Genomic DNA, 20522 nt, shown 5'->3' with positions numbered 1-20522 from the left:
ATAGTAGTAGGGTTGGAAGGGCCTACAAGGCCATCAAGTCCTGCTCAATGCAGGAATCCAGGTCAGAGCATCCCTGACAGGTGGCTGTCCAGCCTCGTCATGAATGCCTCCAGTGTGGGAGAGCCCACCACCTCCCTAGGCAATGGGTTCCATTGTCGTATTGCTCTAACAGTCGGGAAGTTTTTCCTGATGTTCAGCTGGAATCTGGCTTCCTGTCACTTGAGCCCATTATTCCGTGTCCTGCACTCTGGGATGATCAAGAAGAGATCCTGGCCTTCTTCCCTGGGACAACCTTTCAAGTACTTGAAGAGTGCTATCCTATCTCCCCTCAGTCTTCTCTTCTCAAGGCTAAACATGCCCAGTTCTTTCAGTCATGTATAAAAATTGCTTGAGATTTTAAAGTAAAAGATAAAAAATCATAACTGATTTCAGTCCTCTATATAGCTAAAATTCTGGGTGTTAATGCCAGAAATGTTGTAAACCTACAGATTCCTTGCTGATACTTTGCACCTGGGCTATGGCATAGAATATGCATCATCCCTTATGCCTCTTTTTGTGACTATGAAGAGCCCACAGATCCACTGTTTTACACCCACAAAGCAAAGGTGCTAAATGACACTAGGGCTGGGTGGATCAGGGATGGGTCACATGAGAGGCTGGCAGTGATATGCAGACAATATTAGGCAAGCCTGGCACTTCCAAAGTTGGAGATAAGGTTCTTCAGGGGATCATCACTAGCAGCAAGTCTGTGAGAAAACTCATAGATGTCACTGAAAGGCATCTACATCCCAGGGTGGCATGGAACTAAGAGGCAGAGGTAGGGATGTACAGACTGTGTGAAATCCGCTCTGACGGATTTTGTGTTTCGCAGATTGTCAGGCACCTTTTGTTCCGTCGTCCGCTCACAGGCGGTTGCAATTTTTTTTGTTATACAGAAAAATACACAAATAATTACATAAGAGGTTTCATAACAATTTACATGATTTACCTTAGTACATAACATTTATCACACCCATTCCATTCAACTTTTCCTCAGCAGAAACTTGCATATTTTCCTATGAATAAATATGTGTAAATTTTGGGAATCATAGAATAGTAGGGTTGGAAGGGGCCTACAAGACCATTGAGTCCAACCCCCTGCTCAATGCAGGAATCCAAGTCAGAGCATCCCTGACAAGTGGCTGTCCAGCTTCACCTTGAATGCCTCCAGTGTGGGAGAGCCTGCCACCTCCCTAGGGAATTGGTTGCACTGTTGCATTGCTAAGTAAAAAAAAATCTGTACGTCCAAAGGTTCCACATGGCCTGAGGGGGTGGCTCCACAGAAGAGTCTACAGGTCGGATTCTTAGAGATCCAAGCTCATTTGAGTCCACCTCAAATTTCTCCAGCATCCCTAGGTAGAGACACCAAAACCAGAGGTGCCCCAACAACCTTAGCAGAAGAGAGCTGAACTCTGTAGAAATAGATGAGCAGTTGTCACCATATAATGCACAGTTCTTTGGGTTGCTAAAATTAATTAGTGTGACAACGGTTTTCGATACGCACGGGGGCGGGGCTTAAATTTAAACAATGCAAGGGAAGTACATGCAACTGCCTTTAAATTTTTTTAAGTATTCCAATAAAAATGTCTACATAATATATAATTTAAATTATATTAAAGTATGATTTAACTATCTACATTAAATGTGCTTTAATTTTCCCCCTCAAATATTTCAGGTCCAATATTTGTGATACATTGGGACAAAAATTAACATGAGGTACTTTGTTGTTTACTAAAAATAAGTAAAAAAACATGCTAAATTAGATAGTACTTTAAGGTGTCTGAAAATTTTCCACTGCAAACAGAGAATTTTCTGATGCAAACTAACCTATGCAAAGTAGCCTAATTTGCATAGGAAAAATTTCTGGAAAATTTTCCAATTCAAAGTTTTCCAGAAAACCCACCTCACTGGCGATTAACAGTTGATGCTTTCGTATTGGCAGAGAAGAGCTCTGTGCAGCTACCACAACACAGCTTAGAACTACAGTTCTAGATAACAGCCAGATAAGCCCAGTTTTAAAGACCAAGGTATTAATTTCAGCACCCCAATCCAGACATATGGGACTCTGCAACCAGCCTTGGACCCTGCTCAGTTGGGCTGGTACAGAACCAGCGCCGGCTTAGCATGAAGATACACTCCCAGGGCAGAGGGAGAGGAACAGTGCCTGGCTTTTCCTGGGACACATCAGCAGCTCCCCAGCAGGGGCACAGGAGGCAGGATGAGCTCCCTGCCTTCAGAGAAAAAGCAGAAGACGGGGTCCTGCAATCAATGGGCAGCCACCAGCGTGGCATCCCAAGCGACACCCCACAAGCATCTCTCCCCCGGCCCAGCCCATCACAGGAGCCATGCTGCCCTTTCATAGAATCATAGAATAGTAGGGTTGGAAGGGGCCTACAAGGCCATCGAGTCCAACACCCTGCTCAATGTAGGAATCCAAGTCAGAGCATCCCTGACAGAGGGCTGTCCAGCCTCGTCTTGAAGGCCTCCAGTGTAGGAGAGCCCACCACCTCCCCAGGTCATTGGTTCCATTGTCGTATTGCTCTAACAGTCAGGAAGTTTTTCCTGATGTTCAGCCGGAATCTGGCTTCCTGTCACTTGAGCCCATTATTCCGTGTCCTGCACTCTGGGATGATCAAGAAGAGATCCTGGCCTTCTTCTCTGTGACAACCTTTCAAGTACTTGAAGAGTGCTATCATATCTCCCCTCAGTCTTCTCTTCTCAAGGCTAAACATGCCCAGTTCTTTCAGTCTCTTTTCATAGGGCTTTGTTTCCAGTCCCCTGATCATCTTTGTTGCCCTCCTCTGAACCCTCTCCAGCTTGCCTGCATCCTTCTTAAAGTGTGGTGCCCAGAACTGGACACAGTACTCCAGATGAGGCCTAACCAGTGCTGAGTAGAGGGGAACTAGTACTTCCCGGGATTTGGAAGCGATGCTTCTATGAATGCAGCCCAAAAGAGCATTGGCCTTTTTTGCAGCCACATCACACTGTTGGCTCATATTCAGCTTGTGATTGACAACAATTCCAAGATCCTTCTCGCTTGTAGTGTGGTTGAGCCACGTATCCCCCATCTTGTAACTGTGCATTTGGTTTCTTTTTCCTAGGTGCAGAACTTGGCATTTGTCCCTATTAAATGTCATTCTGTTGTTTTCTGCCCAGCGCTCCAGTCTATCCAGATCACTTTGAATTTTGTTTCTGTCTTCCAAAGTATTAGCTATCCCGCCCACTCTTGTGTCATCTGCAAATCTGATCAGCATTCCCTGCACCTCCTCCTCCAAGTCATTAATAAAAATGTTGAAGAGTACTGGGCCCAGGACTGAGCCCTGCGGTACCCCACTCGTTACCTCTCCCCAGTTTGAGAAGGTCCCACTGATAAGCACTCTTTGAGTCCAATTCTGTAGCCAACTGTGGATCCACCGGATCGTTGTTTCATCTAGCCCACTTTGAGCTAGTTTGCTCATTAGGAGATCATGGGGCACTTTGTCGAAAGCTTTGCTGAAGTCGAGGTATATGATGTCCACAGCATTCCCACGGTCCACAAGGGAGGTTACTTGATCAAAACATGAGATCAGATTTGTCTGGCAGGACTTGTTTTTGACAAATCCATGTTGGCTTCGAGTAATCACGGCATTGTTGTCAAGGTGCTTCCAGATGGATTGCTTTATGATCTGCTCCAGAATTTTCCCAGGGATTGATGTCAGACTGACTGGTCTGTAGTTCCCAGGTTCCTCCTTTTTACCCTTTTTGGAGATAGGGACAACATTAGCCCTCCTCCAGTCATCTGGCACTTCCCCCGTCCTCCATGATTTCTCAAAGAGAATAGACAGCGGTTCTGAGAGTTCTTCTGCCATTTCCTTTATGACTCTAGGATGCAGTTCATCCGGCCCTGGAGATTTGAACTCATTCAAAGTAACAAGGTGTTCCTTGACCATATGCCTGTCGATCTCAAGCTGCAATCCTGCCCCTTCAACCTGTACTTCGCCTTTGCCAGGGGGGTCATAGACCCTCTTTTGGGAGAAGACTGAGCCAAAGTAGGAATTGAGCACCTCTGCCTTTTCTTTGTCATCTGTTATCGTTTTGCCATCCTTATTTAATAGCTGAACCACCACTTCTTTCCTCTGCCTTTTACTATGCACGTAGCTGAAGAAAGCCTTTTTGTTGTTTTTAGCATCCCTCGCTAACCTCAGCTCATTCTCAGCTTTAGCCTTCCTGACGCCATCCCTGCAATTCTGTGCTATCTGCCTGTACTCTTCCTTTGTTACTTGGCCTTCTTTCCACTTCCTATATGTGTCCTTTTTTGTTTTCAGGTCATCCCTAAGCTTTTTGTGAAGCCACATTGGCTTCTTCTGTTGTCTTCCACCTTTTCTTCTTGTTGGAATTGCTTGTGATTGTGCCTTGAGAATTTCCTCTTTTAAAAGCTCCCACCCATCTTGGACTCCTTTTCTCGCTAGCATCGCTTGCCATGGGACCTTACTGATCATTGTTCTGAGTTTATGAAAATCAGCTTTCCTAAAATCCAGGGTACGCGTTTGACTACACTCGGCTTTTGCTTCCCTTAGAGCCAAGAACTCAAGTACAACATGGTCGCTTTCCCCCAGAGTTCCTGTTGGTTAGGATCAAGTCAAGGATAGCCGATCCTCTAGTTCCTTCCTCTACTTTCTGTAGGAGGAAGTTATCTGCCACACAAGTCAGGAATTTCCTGGAGGGGCCATGTTTTGCAGAATTTGTCTCCCAACAAATATCGGGGAAATTGAAGTCCCCCATTACTACTACATCATGCTTCCTTGAAACATTGGCTATTGGCTTTTCAAAAGTTTCATCCTTGTCTTCTCCTTGATTGGGTGGCCGGTAGTAGACTCCGACCACCAGGTTCCTTTTATTCTTTGCTCCATTTATTTCAACCCAGATGCTCTCGATGGGGCTACCAAGCTCCTCCTCCTGTATTTCTGTGCAGAGATATGTATTTTTCACATACAGTGCAACCCCACCTCCCTTTCTGTTCCTCCTGTTCTTTTTGAACAAGTGATATCCTTCCATTGCTGTATTCCAGTCATGAGAGTCATCCCACCAAGTCTCAGTTATACCTATCAGGTCATAATTTCCCTCTTGTATTAAGAGTTCAAGTTCGTTCTGTTTGTTTCCCATACTCTGGGCATTAGTATATAGACATCGAAGACCACGTGCTTCACAGTCTGGCTTTCTTCCTACATGTGTCTGAAGACTATTATTGGGCGCTATCAGAGCTGTTCTCTCCATTGCAGTGCATGCGCCTATGTCCATTGTTACCCCCAACATTACATCTTCCTTCCCCGTAGGATTCAGTTTAAAGCCCTCCTGATGAAGTTCTTCTGATGAAGTTTCGGCACAGACCGCGGAGTGGGCTGCACAGGAAGTTCTACACAGCAGCTCACCTTGTGCCTGCTGCAGCCACTGGTGCCTGGCAGGCAGGGTCAGGTTCAGGCCCTGCTCCAGTTTCCGTGCAAGAGCCCTGGGGCCCTGGGCAGGCACTGAAGCACCAGCGCCCTTGCTGCCCCCCCCCCCACTCTCCCCAGCCTCACAGGCTTCTTGACTCTCTTCAAAGGCAGGCTGAGCGATGGCCGGGTGGGCGACTCCCAGCCACCTGCTGCTCACGCCGACAGGTATATGGCTCACTTGCTCAGGGTCCCTGCTGTGGCCATGCTGGCCTGCCTGACAGCAAGTAAGGACACTGAGTCCAAGAGGCAGCGGTTGGGCCCAGGACCACCCACAGAGGTGAAGACTGCACTCAGGCTTGGATGCCTCAGCTCTTAGCGCAACGCTCTGCCTCATCACACCACCGCAGACTACGCAGTTCTGCCAAGGCCACACTCCATCACAGCCCCGTGATCCTTCGCCCACCCACAACAATGGCTGGAAACTATTCTTCGGGATTTGGTTGTGGGTTCAAAGGACTGGGCTCCAAACTCAAAGGAGCACGCACACAAGCCACCACCCTGCCTAAAGGCTTAGTATGAACATGCTCATTCAGCCCTGGAAAGAAGTCCACAAATGCTACCAGCCCGCAAAATGCGTGTACTCGCCTGCAAGCAGCCCGTGTCTCCATGCTGGCCATGGAGGAGGGAAGCCCCCTCCACCGCTGCCAGCACGGCATCACAGGCTACTGGTCTTCTCGGCTGGCAACAACAATAAAGTAACTTCTCGCCAGCGAGCTGGCAGCAGAGGGGGGGATCTCTGCATCCCCCTCCACTAGCCCACGGTGTTTCTAGTTGTGGAGGGAGAGATCTTCCTTCCCCCATGGGCTAGCACAGAAACCAAGCAGGCTGGTGGAGGAGGAGGAATGGAGCAATCTGCCCACCCCTCCACCTCCACCAGCCCACTCATTCACTTGCATGGGATTTCTAGTTGCCTATGGCTACCAGGCAAGTTGTTAAAGGGACTGTTCCCCTTTACTGGCACCGTTGTGGCACATCCATCTCTCTCTCAGAGGCTGAGTGATGCATGAACCTCTCATGCAGTCTGGTTGAGATAAAGCAGTGAACTTGTAGGAGCATCCTCTCCTGTGAGACAGAACATTCTTCTGGGTTTTCAGGACTATAAGGTCCCCTGTTTAAGCTTTCTTGGCTTCTGGATGGAGACTTTAATTATGGCCCGCAAAAATTCCAGTATCACAAAAGTCAGTGGCTTATATGAACTGAAGGGTTAGAAGCACAACCAATCCTACGGGATGATAAGGAATTGAATGAAAGAGTAAGGGGTGCTTTTTTTGTCTGGAGTAGATCATATGTCATAGCATACAGGAATGTATAACTATAGCAAATGTGATGTATATAAAATCAGAACATGCACAATCACCTAATCCTTAAAACAATCTACCACATGCACTGTTAAAAAGTTTGAACTCATCCTGGTGGCAAAAATGTAAGTAGCCACCTTTCCTGTTCTCTGTTGGCTTGCAACAATTTGATTTCTTGCTGGTTAGACCAATGGTCGATACCCCAAAGCAATTCTCCCACTAGATAGAAAGAACACCACAGAACATAATACCGAGGAATGGCCTCTACCGCCCTCCACCACCGCATGTACCACAGATCAGACTGAAAGGAATATCCTTAGCACCACTGTCCAAAACTGCATCTCATTATAAACCTCCTTAAGTTGGGCTGGGTACCAGAGGCCATAGGTATGCAGTATTTCTGTTTCTAAGGCGCAAGACAATGCAGGCCTTCCAGTGCCCCTCAGTGCCTTTAGCGGGTGGTGCACTTTCCCACCCCATGAGAGAACATTCCAACTAGTACAGAACACCTGTTCAGAGGCCGCTGTGTGCTAGGCACTCTATAGAACACAGAAGTGGTACAGTCCTCACCCATTCAAACTCTAGCAAAGGCCACGGCCCCCTCTGTATGCCACTTGGAAACGCTTAACTCTGTGGCCCCATCACCCAATTTCTTCAGCAAAGCAACAGCAGTGGAACTCACTCCCTCCCACGCCCAGTCCAAGTCGAAAGAGCTGAGAGAAACTCTGCTAATCAAGCAGCTGAAAAAAAATTATAATTGGTGTAGAACACCTCCAGCTTCTCCCCCTTACATGAACACGTTTGGCTCACTTACAAACAACAAAACTAATTAAAAAAATCTTTTCATAAAATAAATGAGTTCTGGGCAGAGACGCAGCACAAGACAAAGGAACGTCTAGTGTTAGTCAGGCAGAAGCCCAGCCTGATGACTGGCGTGTCTCACGGCCCTCCACCCGCTGCGCAGCACGGCTCCTGCTACCTGGCCCCTTCCTCTCTCCACACCATACAAACTCCAAATTCCAAAATCCTTGAGAACCTGCTGGCCTGAAAGGGAAGGTACTGGCTTTGCAGACTGGCATGTTCGTTCCTCTCAGCCATTTTCTAAGATCACTCCATTTCCAGGCAATTTGAGAAATGACCAAAGCTAATGGGCACACGGTGCAACTCCTGGCAAGGCCCAGCACCTGTCTTTCCCGCCCAAGCACCGCCATCAGTTCAAAGCAGCACTGCGGGCTTCCCACTTCAACACCCTCTGGAGTATTCCCAGGATAAAGTAGAAGTCCCTCTTTCCTGCCTTGTTGTAAGAATGGACAAAATAAGCAATGTTGATCCCACGCTGCATCTTAATAGTGGGGAAGGCTATAAAATGAAAAAGATATGTCACCCTCAGATGCTGTCCCATGGAACAAAACACTCAGGCTTAAGCAGCCTACCAACTTTAAAACAATATTTCACTGCTAAAACCTGGCTTGCTGGAGAAGACTCTTACGAGTCCCCTGGACTGCAAGGAGGTCAAATCAGTCCATCCTAAAGGAAATCAACCCTGAGTGCTCATTGGAAGGACAGATAATGAAGCTGAAGCTCCAATATTTTGGCCACCTAATGCGAAGAGAAAACTCCCTGGAAAAGACCCTGATGCTGGGAAAGACTGAAGGCAAAAGGAGAAGGGGACGGCAGAGGATGAGATGGCTAGATAGCATCACCGATGCAATGAATATGAACTTGAGCACGCTCCGGGAGAGAGCGCAGGACAGGAAGGCCTGGCGTGCTATGGTCCATGGGGTCACGAAGAGTCGGACACGACTGAACGACAACAACAACAAAAAACCTGGCTGCCTTAGCTATTGATCAAGCATCTGTGTTGTCATGGAATATTTAGAAACATTTCAACTGCTCAAGGGGTAGGTGTCAGCAATAAAATGTAGCTTCTGTGAGGGATGAGAATGTTCAGTTTAGCTGGGAGAACAGTCTCACATGGGACCTGTGCTATTGTTAGGAAGGAGACCAAGGGAGGTGTGCTGGGCAGGCAGGGAATCTGAGGACTGGGAAGATGGCCCAGCAGGTAGAAGAACTGAGACAGAACCCAGTGATAGGATGGCTGAAGGAAAGGGGGGGGGCGTAATTCATCATTCCTCCCGCTCTGCCACCTAAGGCAGGGGCTTCACCCCACTTCATGGGAGGGCTGGCCCTGAAGTAGATGACAACAACAGACCAAGAAGCAGGGACCCAGTGGGAGGACGAATAGTGGAAGGAGAAAGAGGGGCAGAGGAGGAACTGCATGAGAAAAAAGATGCTTTAAATGGCTAATGTATGGCTTTATTTTTGCTATTAGACGCTTTGAGCTCTCTCAAAGAGAGGCGGAATATACAATGTTCTTTAGAAATATAAAAATGAAAGAAGAGGCGAAAGGGAAAGAGGCCAGTAGGGAAAGCCTCTCCCAGGGCCTAAAGACTGGCGTGGCTCTTGGCAGGAATGGAACGAGCAGCGAGGGAGCTTGGGAAGGTGGTGGCCAGGGAGCCACGGTGGGAGATGCCAAGAGCCACATACCAATGCAACTAACTTGCCAAACCTCTCCACCACAGTGGGAATGCAACTGCTACTGAGTTGGAACAGGCCTCACAGCAAAGCAACTGGTTTTGAAACTAGCCAAGGTAGTTCTCGATCTGCAACGGACATCTTCAACCTGCTCATGGGCCCTTTTGCAAGCTTACAAGCCAGAAGGCAGGGCAATGCATTTCACAAGCCAGTCACTGCTGTTTGCTGAGCAAACATTTTTCCTTGCCAAAGGTCAGTCAATCACCTTTTTGGGAATGGCTACAGGCAAGTTTTGATCGGAAAATCTCTTCAATAGAGATTAACTTGGTTGCTTCTGAAATTGGACAGTTCAACTGCAGCTAAATTCTCCACCAGGAGACTGATACGTATGATTTATACAGCATAACTTTGAGGGCCGGCTACATAAGATCATAAGAAGAGCCATGCTGGATCAGTCCAAAGGTCCATCTAGTCCAGTATTCTGTAAACACAGTGGCCAGCCTGCTGCCCATGGGAAACCCACAAGCAGAACACAAGTGCAACAGCACCCTCCCACCCACGTGCCCCAGCAACTGGTGTATATAGACATACCGCCTCTGATACTGGAGGTAGCACATAGCCATCAGGACTAGCAGCCATAGACAGACTCCTCCTCCAGGAATTTGTCTAACCCCCTTTTAAAGCCATCCAAGTTGGTGGCCATCACTATGTTCTGTGGTAGTGAATTCCATAGTTTAATTCTGCGCTGTGTGAAGAAGGAATTCCTTTTATCTGTCCTGAATCTCCACCAATCAGCTTCATGGGTTGACCCCTTTGGGTTCTAGAATTATGAGAGGGAGAAAAAAGTCTCCCTATACACATTCTCCACACCATGCACAAACAACGCTCAAATAACCCTATAGCAGCCAATGGGTTATTTGAGGGTTGCTGAACCCCCCAGCAAGCCATACCACCTGGGTTTGAACACCACAATAAGCTGTGGTCGGGCGATGATTATCCAAATTGTGCCCAGCATGTGCTGTGGCTCACAAGCAGCCACCATGGCTTGTTTTGACTGTGCAAATTACGTAAAGTCTAGCTTGCAATACGCTTTACATTTTGCATTGCAATTTATCGTCTATTGCACCCTGGGAGTCCTGAGAGCTGAGGAATCCAACAGCATTCCCAAAATTTAGGGTCATGATAGGTTTCCCTAGCTGCACTGAAATGCTTCTACTGAACACAAGAGTCCCTTCTTTCTCAAATACAAACTTCAGGAACCAAGTAAGTAGGTCTTATTTTGCCGCAAGAGGCCAAATGACCTTGACGTTGGAGACTGGAGCAATGAAAGTGGAGCTAATTGAAATAGATTCTGCACAGCCAAGGCTATCTATGATGTCAGCAAAAGGCAGTGCATTCAGATGTGTGCCACTGATGTGGCAGAGTAAGATAAGACACATGTGTTTCCCAGAAATAGGAAAAGGTATACCAGTTGCTGGGGAACATGGGCAGGAGGGTGTTATTGCACTCGTCCTACTTATGGGTTTCCCACAGGCAGCTGGTTGGTCACTGTATTAACAGAATGCTGGACTATAGAATCATAGAATAGTAGGGTTGGAAGGGGCCTATAAGACCATCGAGTCCAACTCGTTGCTCAATCCAGGAATCCAGGCCAAAGCAGCCCTGACAGCCCATTCCAGACTCGTCTTGAATGCCTCCAGCATGGGAGAGCCCACCACCTCCCTAGGGAATTGGTTCCGTTATCATATTGCTCTGTCAGGAAATTTTTCCTGATGTTCAGCCAGAATCTGGCTTCCTGTAACTTGAGCCCATTATTCCGTGTCCTGCACTCTGGGATGATCGAGAAGAGATCCTGGCCTTCCTCCCTGTGACAACCTTTCAGGTACCTGAAGGGTGCTATTCTCTTCTCAAGGCTAAATGTGCACAGTTCTTTCAGTCTCTCCTCATAGGGCTTTGTTTCCAGCCCCCTGATCATCTTCACTGCCTTCCTCTGAACCCTCTCCAGTTTGTCCGCATCCTTCTTAAAGTGTGGTGCCCAGAACTGGACACAGTACTCCAGATGAGGCCTAACCAGTGCTGAGGAGAGGGGAACTAGTACTTCCCGGGATTTGGAAGCTGTATTTCTATTAATGCAGCCCAAAATAGCGTTTGCCTTTTTTGCACCCACATCACATTGTTGGCTCATATTCAGCTTGTGATCGACAACAAACCCAAGATCCTTCTCGCTTGTAGTATAGTTGAGCCAAGTATCCCCCACCTTGTAACTGCACTTGGTTCTTTTTTCCTAGGTGCAGAACTTGGCATTTATCCCTATTAAATTTCATTCTGTTGTTTTCTGCCCAATGCCCCAGTCTATCCAGATCACTTTGAATTTTGTTTCTGTCTTCCAGGGTATTAGCTATTCCACCCAATTTTGTGTCATCTGCAGATTTGATATAAGCATTCCTTAGATGGACCCTTGGTCACATCTTCCTTTCTCACTGCAAGGCTGTGTGGGTAAGCCCACATTAGAGAAGGCACAGTCCACCAGAAACATGAGAGCTGGTGAAAGTAGTGTGACTTCAGTCCCATGTTGTCTACTCTTGTCTACTCTTCTCTCTCCCTCTCCCTAACTAGAATCCTCACAGACATGGTCCACCAATATATTCTGGATGTACAAAGCAATAGTGTATGCTCAGGAGCAATTTTAACTTACAGGATAACTCACCAGCACTCAACGATCCTGAGTATTTGCTCTTGCTCATGAATATAAGTAGCGCCAGAACTAATCCAGAAGTCTTTGCCAGGAACCCACCAACCATCCACTGCCAGAAATGGGCCAGTGGACCCTGGCGAACATTCTGCCCACCCCCGGTGCAAGGTAAAAGAGCCAGTCTGTATCTTACAACAGCCACAAACACATGAGGTGACCCGAGGCAAGCCGCTATTCTCTCAGACCCAGCCCATGTGCAATATGGAGATAATACAGACCTAGCTTATAAGGTTGTTGCTTAAGGCAGCCTTTTCCGCCTTGGTGCCTTCCAGATGTTTTGGGCTTCAGTGCCCATCAGCTCCAACCAGCATGCCCAATAGTCAGGAATGGTGGGAGTTATAGTCCAAAGCATCGGGGGGCAACCAGGTTGGGGAAGGGTGATTTAAGGATTACTGCAATAATTAACACGAAGCATACTGGATGCTAGAAATGTGCTATAGACATGCTAAAGTTATTACTGTTCCATCCACAAGTCCAACTGAGATGAATGGGTCTGCCACAAGAGCACAGAGGGGGAGATTACTCATGGATTAGGATCACATCCCTCAAGGGGCAGGGGGAGACCAATGCACATCTGACTCACTCTAACTGAAGCAGAGGGCTCAGATACTTCCACCAAGTTCCCAAAATGGTTTGTTTCAGTCCCTTGTCCAAATGCAACTCCCTTCCCATCTCCCATGAAAACGCATCTTAAAGATTTCCCACAGCAGCAGGGAAAGACTACACAGGGCTAGATGGACCAAGGGGGCTCTGACTCAGTGGAAGGCAGTGTCCTGTGAGGAAGCGAGAGATTTCAGTGTGAGTAAATTAGGGCTGCTGTTCAAAGCAAAAGACACCAGTCCCTTGCTCATGGTCAGAAGGAAATATATTGGTGCTTTAGATGACCTACCCAGAACACTGAGACTTTAATCCCACAGGGCAATTTAGCATTTATGAGTGCAATCAAAGTGTTTACCACACATACACTAACTGAACTTTGAGCACAATTTGAGTTATCTCCTCAAAAAACTGCTACTTGCTGTGGATGAGGAATCTGCGGGAGACAGCGTGCAGAGTGTGATGCTAAACCACAATTTTGCGGTGGCTTCGCACCCCTCGGGCTATGAAACTGGGAAGACGTCCTTATCCAAATGTGCCAAGCACAATTACGCATATGCCACCACCTTAAGAGTTCACTGGGAAGCTCCTAAGAGGCGGAGAGGTTCACCAGGGACAGAACGCGGCCCCTACCCGGCAGGTGTTGAACACACGCCGGCAGGGCCCCCCGAAAGCCCCGCCCCGGAGAAGGGCCTTTCCAGGCGAGGACCCTCCGAAGGCGGGGGGGCCTCGGCCGCGCCCTCCGGCATGCCAGCCCGCCTCCTCCTGCACGCGGGCAACGGATCGCGGGGGCTCAGCGGCTGCTGGGGCTGCTCCAGCCGCGCGCGGCGCCTCCCTGCCCTCGGCGCCGCGCGGGTCACACCAGCAAGGCCGGGCCGGGCCGGGCCGCGCGGGCGGTGGCGGCCCTGCCGATGGACCCGCCCGGCGGCCACGGCGCTTCCCCGGCGCGCTCCGAGGAGCTCCCGGCGCAGGCCGCCCAGCAGCACCGGCGCCCGTCCCCGCGCCGGCCGGAGGGCCGCGCAGGCCGAGGAGGCAGGCGGCCCGAGCCGCCCGGCGCCCGCTGCGCCCGCGCGCGACGGATTCGAGCCCGGGGCCCGGGGAAGCCCCGCCCCGCCCCGCCCCGCGGAGAAAGCACGCGCCAATCAGGACCCCGCTCGGAGGCAGGAAAGGGCGGGGACCCGGGCGGCGACGGACACCGGTGCGGCCCAATCGGCGGGCGGACCCGCCGCGCGGGGCGGGGCTCGCTGAGGCTGGCGCTCCCCGCCGGCAGCGTCGAAGCCCCTTTGCGGGAGCGGCAGCGGGGTGAGCTTGCCCCCCACGGCCCCCTCGGGCTCGCGAAGCGGCGGCCCCACCTGCTCAAAGCGCGGCTTCCCCAGCTGGAAGGGCGGGTATGCTGCGCTCTCCGCCATGCCCCTCACGACGCCACTTTAAACAAGCGAGTCTCCTCCGCCGCTTGGCCACGCCCCCTCCCCGCCGGCCCCGCCCAGCGCCAGGCCCGCCTCCGATTGGCCGCGGCCCACCGCAGCTCCCGCAGAGCATGCTGGGGGGTGTAGTCTTCGCCGCCTGGGGAAGAGGACGGTGTCACGAGACGCGCAGGCGCAGGGGCGAGGAGCATGACGGGAAATGCAGCCGGCCGATCTAGCCTCGCTCGAGAGCTGGGAAGGAGGGGGTTGTGGGAAATGTAGTTTTCAGCTCAGGAAAGAGCCAGGCCGGGGAAACCCTGTCGCCGTGGCTGCTGCCGTTCCGCAAGAAACCCACGAGCAGGCGCTACTCGCCGTGGGGAGCAGGCTCCTCTCCTGCACAACACCGCGGGGCGCGCCGCAGGGAGAGGCCTGGACTGCCCCCACGCTGGCCCGCGGCGCTGTGGCGATTTCGCCGGTCCTGCGAGCGGCACTGCCTCATCGCGATGCTTTCTGGCGCTTGGCCTTGGCCAAGGCCGCCCTGGGGCCCTCCAGGCGTGCTGGACTACAGCTCCCATCATCCCCCAGCCAGCTCTTATGGGGGCTGCAGCCCAGCACATCCGGGGGGCCTCTGGCTGGGCACAGCTGGCACGGGACTGTGCGAGGCTGCCTGCCTGCTGCCCCCAGGACAGAGCCTTTCGCCCCTGGGCGGGGGTTCATCCCAGGGGTCGCCGCCTTGTCACAGCCTGGCTGCTGCAGCAGCTTCCTTGGATGGGAAAGGGCTCCTCTGTCCCGGGGGGTGGGCAGGCCAGCAGCAACACCCACCTTCCAAGGCACCCCCATGCGCCAGCCAGCCTCCCCCCAAATCTCCTTGACTGCGAAGGGCCCTTGGTGTGCATGGCATAGTGAGGGAAATGGGTGGCATCGAGCTCCGTTGCAGGCAGTGGAGTTCCATCCTGGACTGGCCCGAGCCACAAGCAGGTATCTTGGCTCTCCTCCTTGGCAGAGCCCCACACCTGCATGTGCAGAGCAGCCAGGCCACCCCCACCAAAGCACCTGGGACTTGCAGACACAGATGGTTCCTTCACACCCACAGCCCAAGTCATGCTCATTCAGGTTTTGTTTCTGAGGAGACCAAAGGGCAGGGATCAAGGCTTTCTGATGCAATGTCTTGAAGTCTCCCATCCACCCTCAAGCTAGAGAAGAGCAGATGCCTGTCGGATGGAGGAGACCATATGCATCCAAGGCGTAGAACAGCAGCCAGAACTTGGGACCGCCAGGCCGGCCAGCGCCATGCTTTTCTGCCCTTGGGAAGCCCCAGACCCTGCAAGGCCAGAGGGGCTATTCCAGATGTGGCCGAGAGGAGATGCTGCTGCAGCTGACAATTTGTCTTACAGATGCCTTGCAAGAAACAGCCCTGACTTTGCTGAAGTTTCAGGAAAAACATCCTGACAGTTAGAGCAATACAATGGAACCCGTTACCTAGGGAGGGGGTGGGCTCTCCCACACTGGAGGCGTTCAAGACTGTCAGGGATGCTTTGACTTGGATTCCTGCATTGAGCGGGGGGTTGGACTCGATGGCCTTGTATGCCCCTTCCAACCCTACTGTTCTATGATTCAATGAAGAGATTTCTGCCTTTGGTGCAAGAAGCTCCCCACTCTTTCCCCCTGGAGAGCACCATGGCCACCATCCAGCCCCAAGGAGCTTGGAATTCACAGAGGCCAGGCAGCCACACATTTTCATCCAACTGGATGCAGGTCTCCAAGGGCTGGCATGATATACTGAAGCAGGCCTAAGTCAAGCTGCAGCTAATCCAGGGGGATAGAGGAGGCAGGCTTACTTGCTCAGCTCCACCCCAAAATCTAAAATGGGCAGACCAAACAGAAGCTAAGACAATGGAAACAGGTGGCCAAGACCAGGGAGTGTCCTAGCACCAGATGCTAGGAACAACAGAGCTGTGAAGCAGGGAGCTCAGGTCACTGCTAGACTGAACAGGGGTGCTGAAACACGTCCGTCCATCACTCCCAACACCTGTCTATCCTGCCTGCCTTTGGTGCACTAAATGCCCCCTTTGTCTGGTAAATGGCAGGTTCCCCTGCCCCCAGCCCAGGCCTGTTGGAGCTCCCAGCTTCCTCCTGTTTTCACAGGTGCACAGGGATTCCTGTTTACTCTGAACCCTAACCCCATCTCTCCCCCCGGCTTAGTGTCAATAATGACAGCATCCCACAAGACTGGTTTTCCAGCAGGCTCAGCTTTGCAGCCACAATGCCCCATCCATCCCTACTCACAAAAGCCAGGCAGTCCCAGACGCTGCTGCCTGCTCTTCAAGGAGCACATTTCCCTTGTTAGGGGCTTCCCCAGGCCATAAAGCTGAAGGCGTCACACACCCCTCTGAGGTCTCCCAGAGTAATGAGCCTGCATAACTTTGGAATTGGCAGCCACAAGGGGCTCGTGTGTGTGTTAATGTGCTGTGTAACCCTTTGGACTTGGACAGACATAACAATCCAAAATAAGCCAGCCAGAAATTTTTAAGCAAACAATTTCAACCATTTTTATTTTTTCTTTAAAGTGCTTAAAACAGAACAAGCATTTATTTATTTTTAAAACAAACATAATCCAATGAGATTCTTAATACAAGTGAGCGCTTCTTCCCTCCAAACACTCAAGTGCAGGGGAAAGCAGGTTAAAGCCCTCGTTGTGTAAACCCTACAATGAAAATAAAGTCACTTGGGGGGGGGGAGGGCTCCCAACCATGCTCAAGGAGAAGGGAGACTAATACGGCTCTCCTTCAGGCTGGCCTGGCTTAGCATGACTGGTTGACCTTTTCAGAGTGTGTGTGGGGGGGGGGAGAGGCCTCAAGCCAGCATCTTCTCTGCCTCGGCCAGAAGAGTAAACAAAAGCAACTGGGCCCACACAGGGCAACGTAAGGAGACACTGCCAGTAGAATCTCCGAGAAATACTGAACTGTGTTTTGTGAGTTTCTGGCAGATTAAGGAAAGCGGAGGCAAATTGCAGATGGAAACAGAGGAGCAGAAGTGGCGCCCTCTGCAGGGAATATTCCTCTCCCACCCTTCACAAATCACTCTCCTCAACCTCAACAAGGGCAACGGGCCCTTCTCCCCATCTTCTCCCCAGCATCTGCAGACACTTGTTTGAGAGACTTTACTGCAGTATTAAGGGGCAAGGTGTTTGGGCATGTTTAGTACAAGCAGCATCCACACGGATCCAGGAGATTGCAAGTTCCAGCTACCCGAGAGGAAGGAGACAGGGTAGTTTGAACAGCAAGGTCTGGCCCAGCACCTCTTTAGCAGGGGATGCCTTTCCTAAGTGCGAGAACCACAGAATACCACGTAAGTCAGCCAACAGGTAGGAAAACGAGGCAGCAACAGTTGGACTTCTTCCTTTCCCACGCAAACAAATTTAAGAATCTGAATTGCCTGCTCAGCACCTTTGCAGGTTTCCCAAACGCGCTCCTCCCTGCCTAGAAACTCCTACTGAAGCATCAAACATTCCAGACATGAAAGGTCTGCAGTCTTTACAGCTGGACTCCCTCCATACAGAGAGGGCACAATTGGTCACGAGACGTTTAAGCCAGCGGCAAAGCAAATACTGTTGTGTGACAAATCACTGAAAGTCCTGGGCGAAGGCGGAGCGAGGCTGACAGCAGTCCACAAACCTATCTAGGAGTGCTGAAGATGGGAGACAAGGGGAATGGCCCGGCTGCAGCCATGGAGACACAGGGGCTCCCAGGGGCTGGAGCAAAGGAAGTTGCACTGATCCAGAGCAGCCAACGGGGCATCCTGGTCCATTTAAAGCGGTTTTGCTTTGGCAGGTGAGCAAAACTAAACCGGGACCAGAAGACTGGTAGCTAGGGCTACTGGGCAGAAAGCTACAGTCAACTCTGAGGGGCAGGGCGTGGATGCACAGCCACACTGAAAAAGCAGGGCTTGAGATTCCGCCACAGGGATGAGACCCCCAGACTAGCTGTCCTCCCTGTGACAGGCCAGCCAGCTGCAGGGCAAGGATTCTGTTCCCTACAACGGCGAGATTAAAAGACGCCAGCCACTACCTCCTCCCTTTAACAAGTGAGAAAGGCCAAAACATTGCAGGCAGTACAAAACCCACATCGGAACAGGCCAGGGCTGGAAAAACTGTACGCGAAGCAGCAGCACCTGCAGGGGCCAGAGAGCATCCAGGGGTCCCAAGGCAGGAGAAAACATTCAGGACAAAACCTTCTTGACTCCTGCCCAACAAATGGGTCAAGGAATGACCGGTAACACTTATCATGCCTATGCTGCAATCTGGTCCTATGCACTGGCAACCTACTTGAGCAATCGGCTCCTCTGTGCTGCAGCTCTCCAGGGCTCCAGAAGGTAGCACAAGAGGAAAGGTCTCAGAAGCTCAGTGGGTTAAAGTAGAACAGGGGAAGGGAGAGAAGAGGCTTTGCTCCAAGCCCCTGCCCCATCAGCAGCACCCTTTGCATCATTCACTCCCGTCCTTCCCTCTCCAGTCCTGCCCTCTGGGAGGCGTATAAAAGGGAAACTCGTACGTGTTTTCCATCTGCCTGAGGGACAGGCAGGCCTTTCCAAAAGGGACAAGCTGGTGGGGGGCCAGAACCAGTCCACTGGGCAAATCCTCCCTCTTGAGACTACAGCAAAAATCTCCAGTTCCCAAAAAGGGTCAGAGGGAGTTCAAGCCCACCACAGCCACATCCTCTTCCTTCCTCAGGTGGCTCTCAGGCGTGGCCATTTGCAGGCTCCCGAACCGCTGCCTGCTGTGCTTCTCCTTCCTGCAATAGGGCAGTCTCGCCCCCCAGCAGCCAAGCCCATGGAGCCTTCAGCCCCATTATGCTGGCAGGATGGGGACTCATCAGGTCACTTCTCTCTAAAGCCAACCACTCCCCCTACGGGGGGGGGGGGGTGGCACATTGCAGATGGAGAAATTTACCACAGCCATGTCTGAAGAAGCTCAAAATATCTGTCCTCCTATGGACAAAAAGGCACACGTTCTCTGATCATCGCAGGTGTGTGCAAGAGAGGTTGCACACCTTTGATCCCACTGATCCACAATGATGGCAGCTCCCTCCATATGCCACAGAAAAGAGGGGTGGGGAGAGAGCAGATAGGTTGCAACGCATTCCAGCATGCAATGGGGAAACGGTGCCAGGCACAAAGCAAATGCAGCCCGCCAAGGCAAACCCCCACTTGCCCTGACTGCAACGGGGACGAAAGCAGCTGTGTCACAAGGACCCACGAGGAGAGTGCTACAGAGGGCCAGGCAGCCTTGTGAGATGCAGGGCAACCGGCACAGGCTTGAGGGGTCCAGCAGGCATGGTGATGCTAGTCCTCAAGTGACGCAGTGATGCAAGGAAAGCAGCTCTGCCCTCAGCCTGCCAGAATACTTTCCTCATACAGCCCATCTCCTGGACGGGGCAGCTCTTCTCCTAGATCAGCTCAGCACCAGGGTGCGTCTTTCCCCTGAACAACCCCCACCCGCCCAACGCCACCTAGGCAGGACAACAGAAATTGAGTGGCCAGCTAAGCCACCCAGGGGGGAACGGAATTAGTGCTGGGCACACGTGAGTGCTGGGAGTCAGGTGAACGCAGTCCTGCAGAGGCAGCTGGGGGTTCGCTATGTGATAGATTGGGAAGTCTTCAGGGCAGCAGTTGGGCACCCTCAGAAAGGGAACCGCACAGAGGTGGGTGTATCGCAGTGCTGGGTTTTGCACTACCATGCCAAGAAGAGTTTGTGATGCAGCACCAACACACACGTCCTAAATGCAGCTTTCCAAGTTTCAACGGGCACAGGTGGGCAGCTTAGAGAAGTGAACACAGCTGGCGGGAACCCCACGTGGCTGACCCAAGGCGTGGGCCAGAGCCCCTGCTGCATGGTGTCTGTGGCCGAGGGGCCAGGAAGCACAGGGCACTCTGCAAGTCCTCTCCTTGGGGTCTTGAGCAAGGAGAGCATGATGGGTGGGGGAGCAACTGAAGGCAGGGAAAGAAGGGCTGCATGGGTTTTTGTCGGGGGCGTGATGGATGGCGACGGGCTGGGTTATTCAGCAGCCTTTGCGTCCCCTCCGAGAGGGATCTGCAGCAGGGTAGGGGACTGCTCCATGATGCGCACCAGGAGCCGGTCGATGTAGTTCTCCAGCTCATGGATGTGCTCCCGCTCCTTCCTAAGCTCAGCCTCCCGCTTCAACAGCAGCTGAATCAATTCATCACGTGTCAGGCAGTAGTACTTGGCCGAGTGGTCCAGCACGGAAGGGTCCTAGAGACAGATGGGACTGCAGTGAGTGGAGCAAAACTTCCACGATCCCTCTGTTAGGAGCCAAAGGCCTGCTCAGTCATAGATGGGAGGGTGGGAAAGCCACTGACGAACAGAAGGGAGCAATTAGTGGCAGCTTATTAGTGGCTCTAGAAAGGGAAGCCT

The 20522-nt window shown here is 51.4% G+C and overlaps 2 protein-coding genes across 6 annotated transcripts in view; both read right to left on the bottom strand.

Moving 5' to 3' along the window:
• SFXN5 (sideroflexin 5) overlaps window positions 1–14226 on the bottom strand; it is a 124831-nt gene extending 110605 nt beyond the window's left edge. Inside the window, exon 1 of one of the 3 annotated variants that reach the window (XM_084855218.1) lies at window positions 14045–14226. In XM_084855218.1, the coding sequence (XP_084711344.1) occupies window positions 14045–14101 (57 nt within the window). In that variant the 5' untranslated portion in view covers window positions 14102–14226. The remainder of the gene's footprint in view (window positions 1–14044) is intronic. The other 2 variants (XM_084855215.1, XM_084855217.1) reach the window with 2 other exon arrangements.
• A 165-nt stretch (window positions 14227–14391) lies between these two features.
• RAB11FIP5 (RAB11 family interacting protein 5) overlaps window positions 14392–20522 on the bottom strand; it is a 71702-nt gene continuing 65571 nt past the window's right edge. For all 3 annotated transcript variants that reach the window (XR_014791919.1, XM_084855211.1, XM_084855214.1), the window contains one exon: window positions 14392–20360. Coding sequence is in view for 2 of the 3 variants with exons in the window: in XM_084855211.1 (XP_084711337.1) it covers window positions 20145–20360 (216 nt within the window). In the remaining variant the exon portion in view is untranslated. The remainder of the gene's footprint in view (window positions 20361–20522) is intronic.

This window comes from Heloderma suspectum, chromosome 5 (assembly GCF_057233095.1).
Source record: "Heloderma suspectum isolate Gila_16-S chromosome 5, 16-S_ref, whole genome shotgun sequence".
NCBI lineage: Eukaryota > Metazoa > Chordata > Lepidosauria > Squamata > Helodermatidae > Heloderma > Heloderma suspectum.
This window is presented reverse-complemented; position numbering and strand designations above follow the sequence as displayed.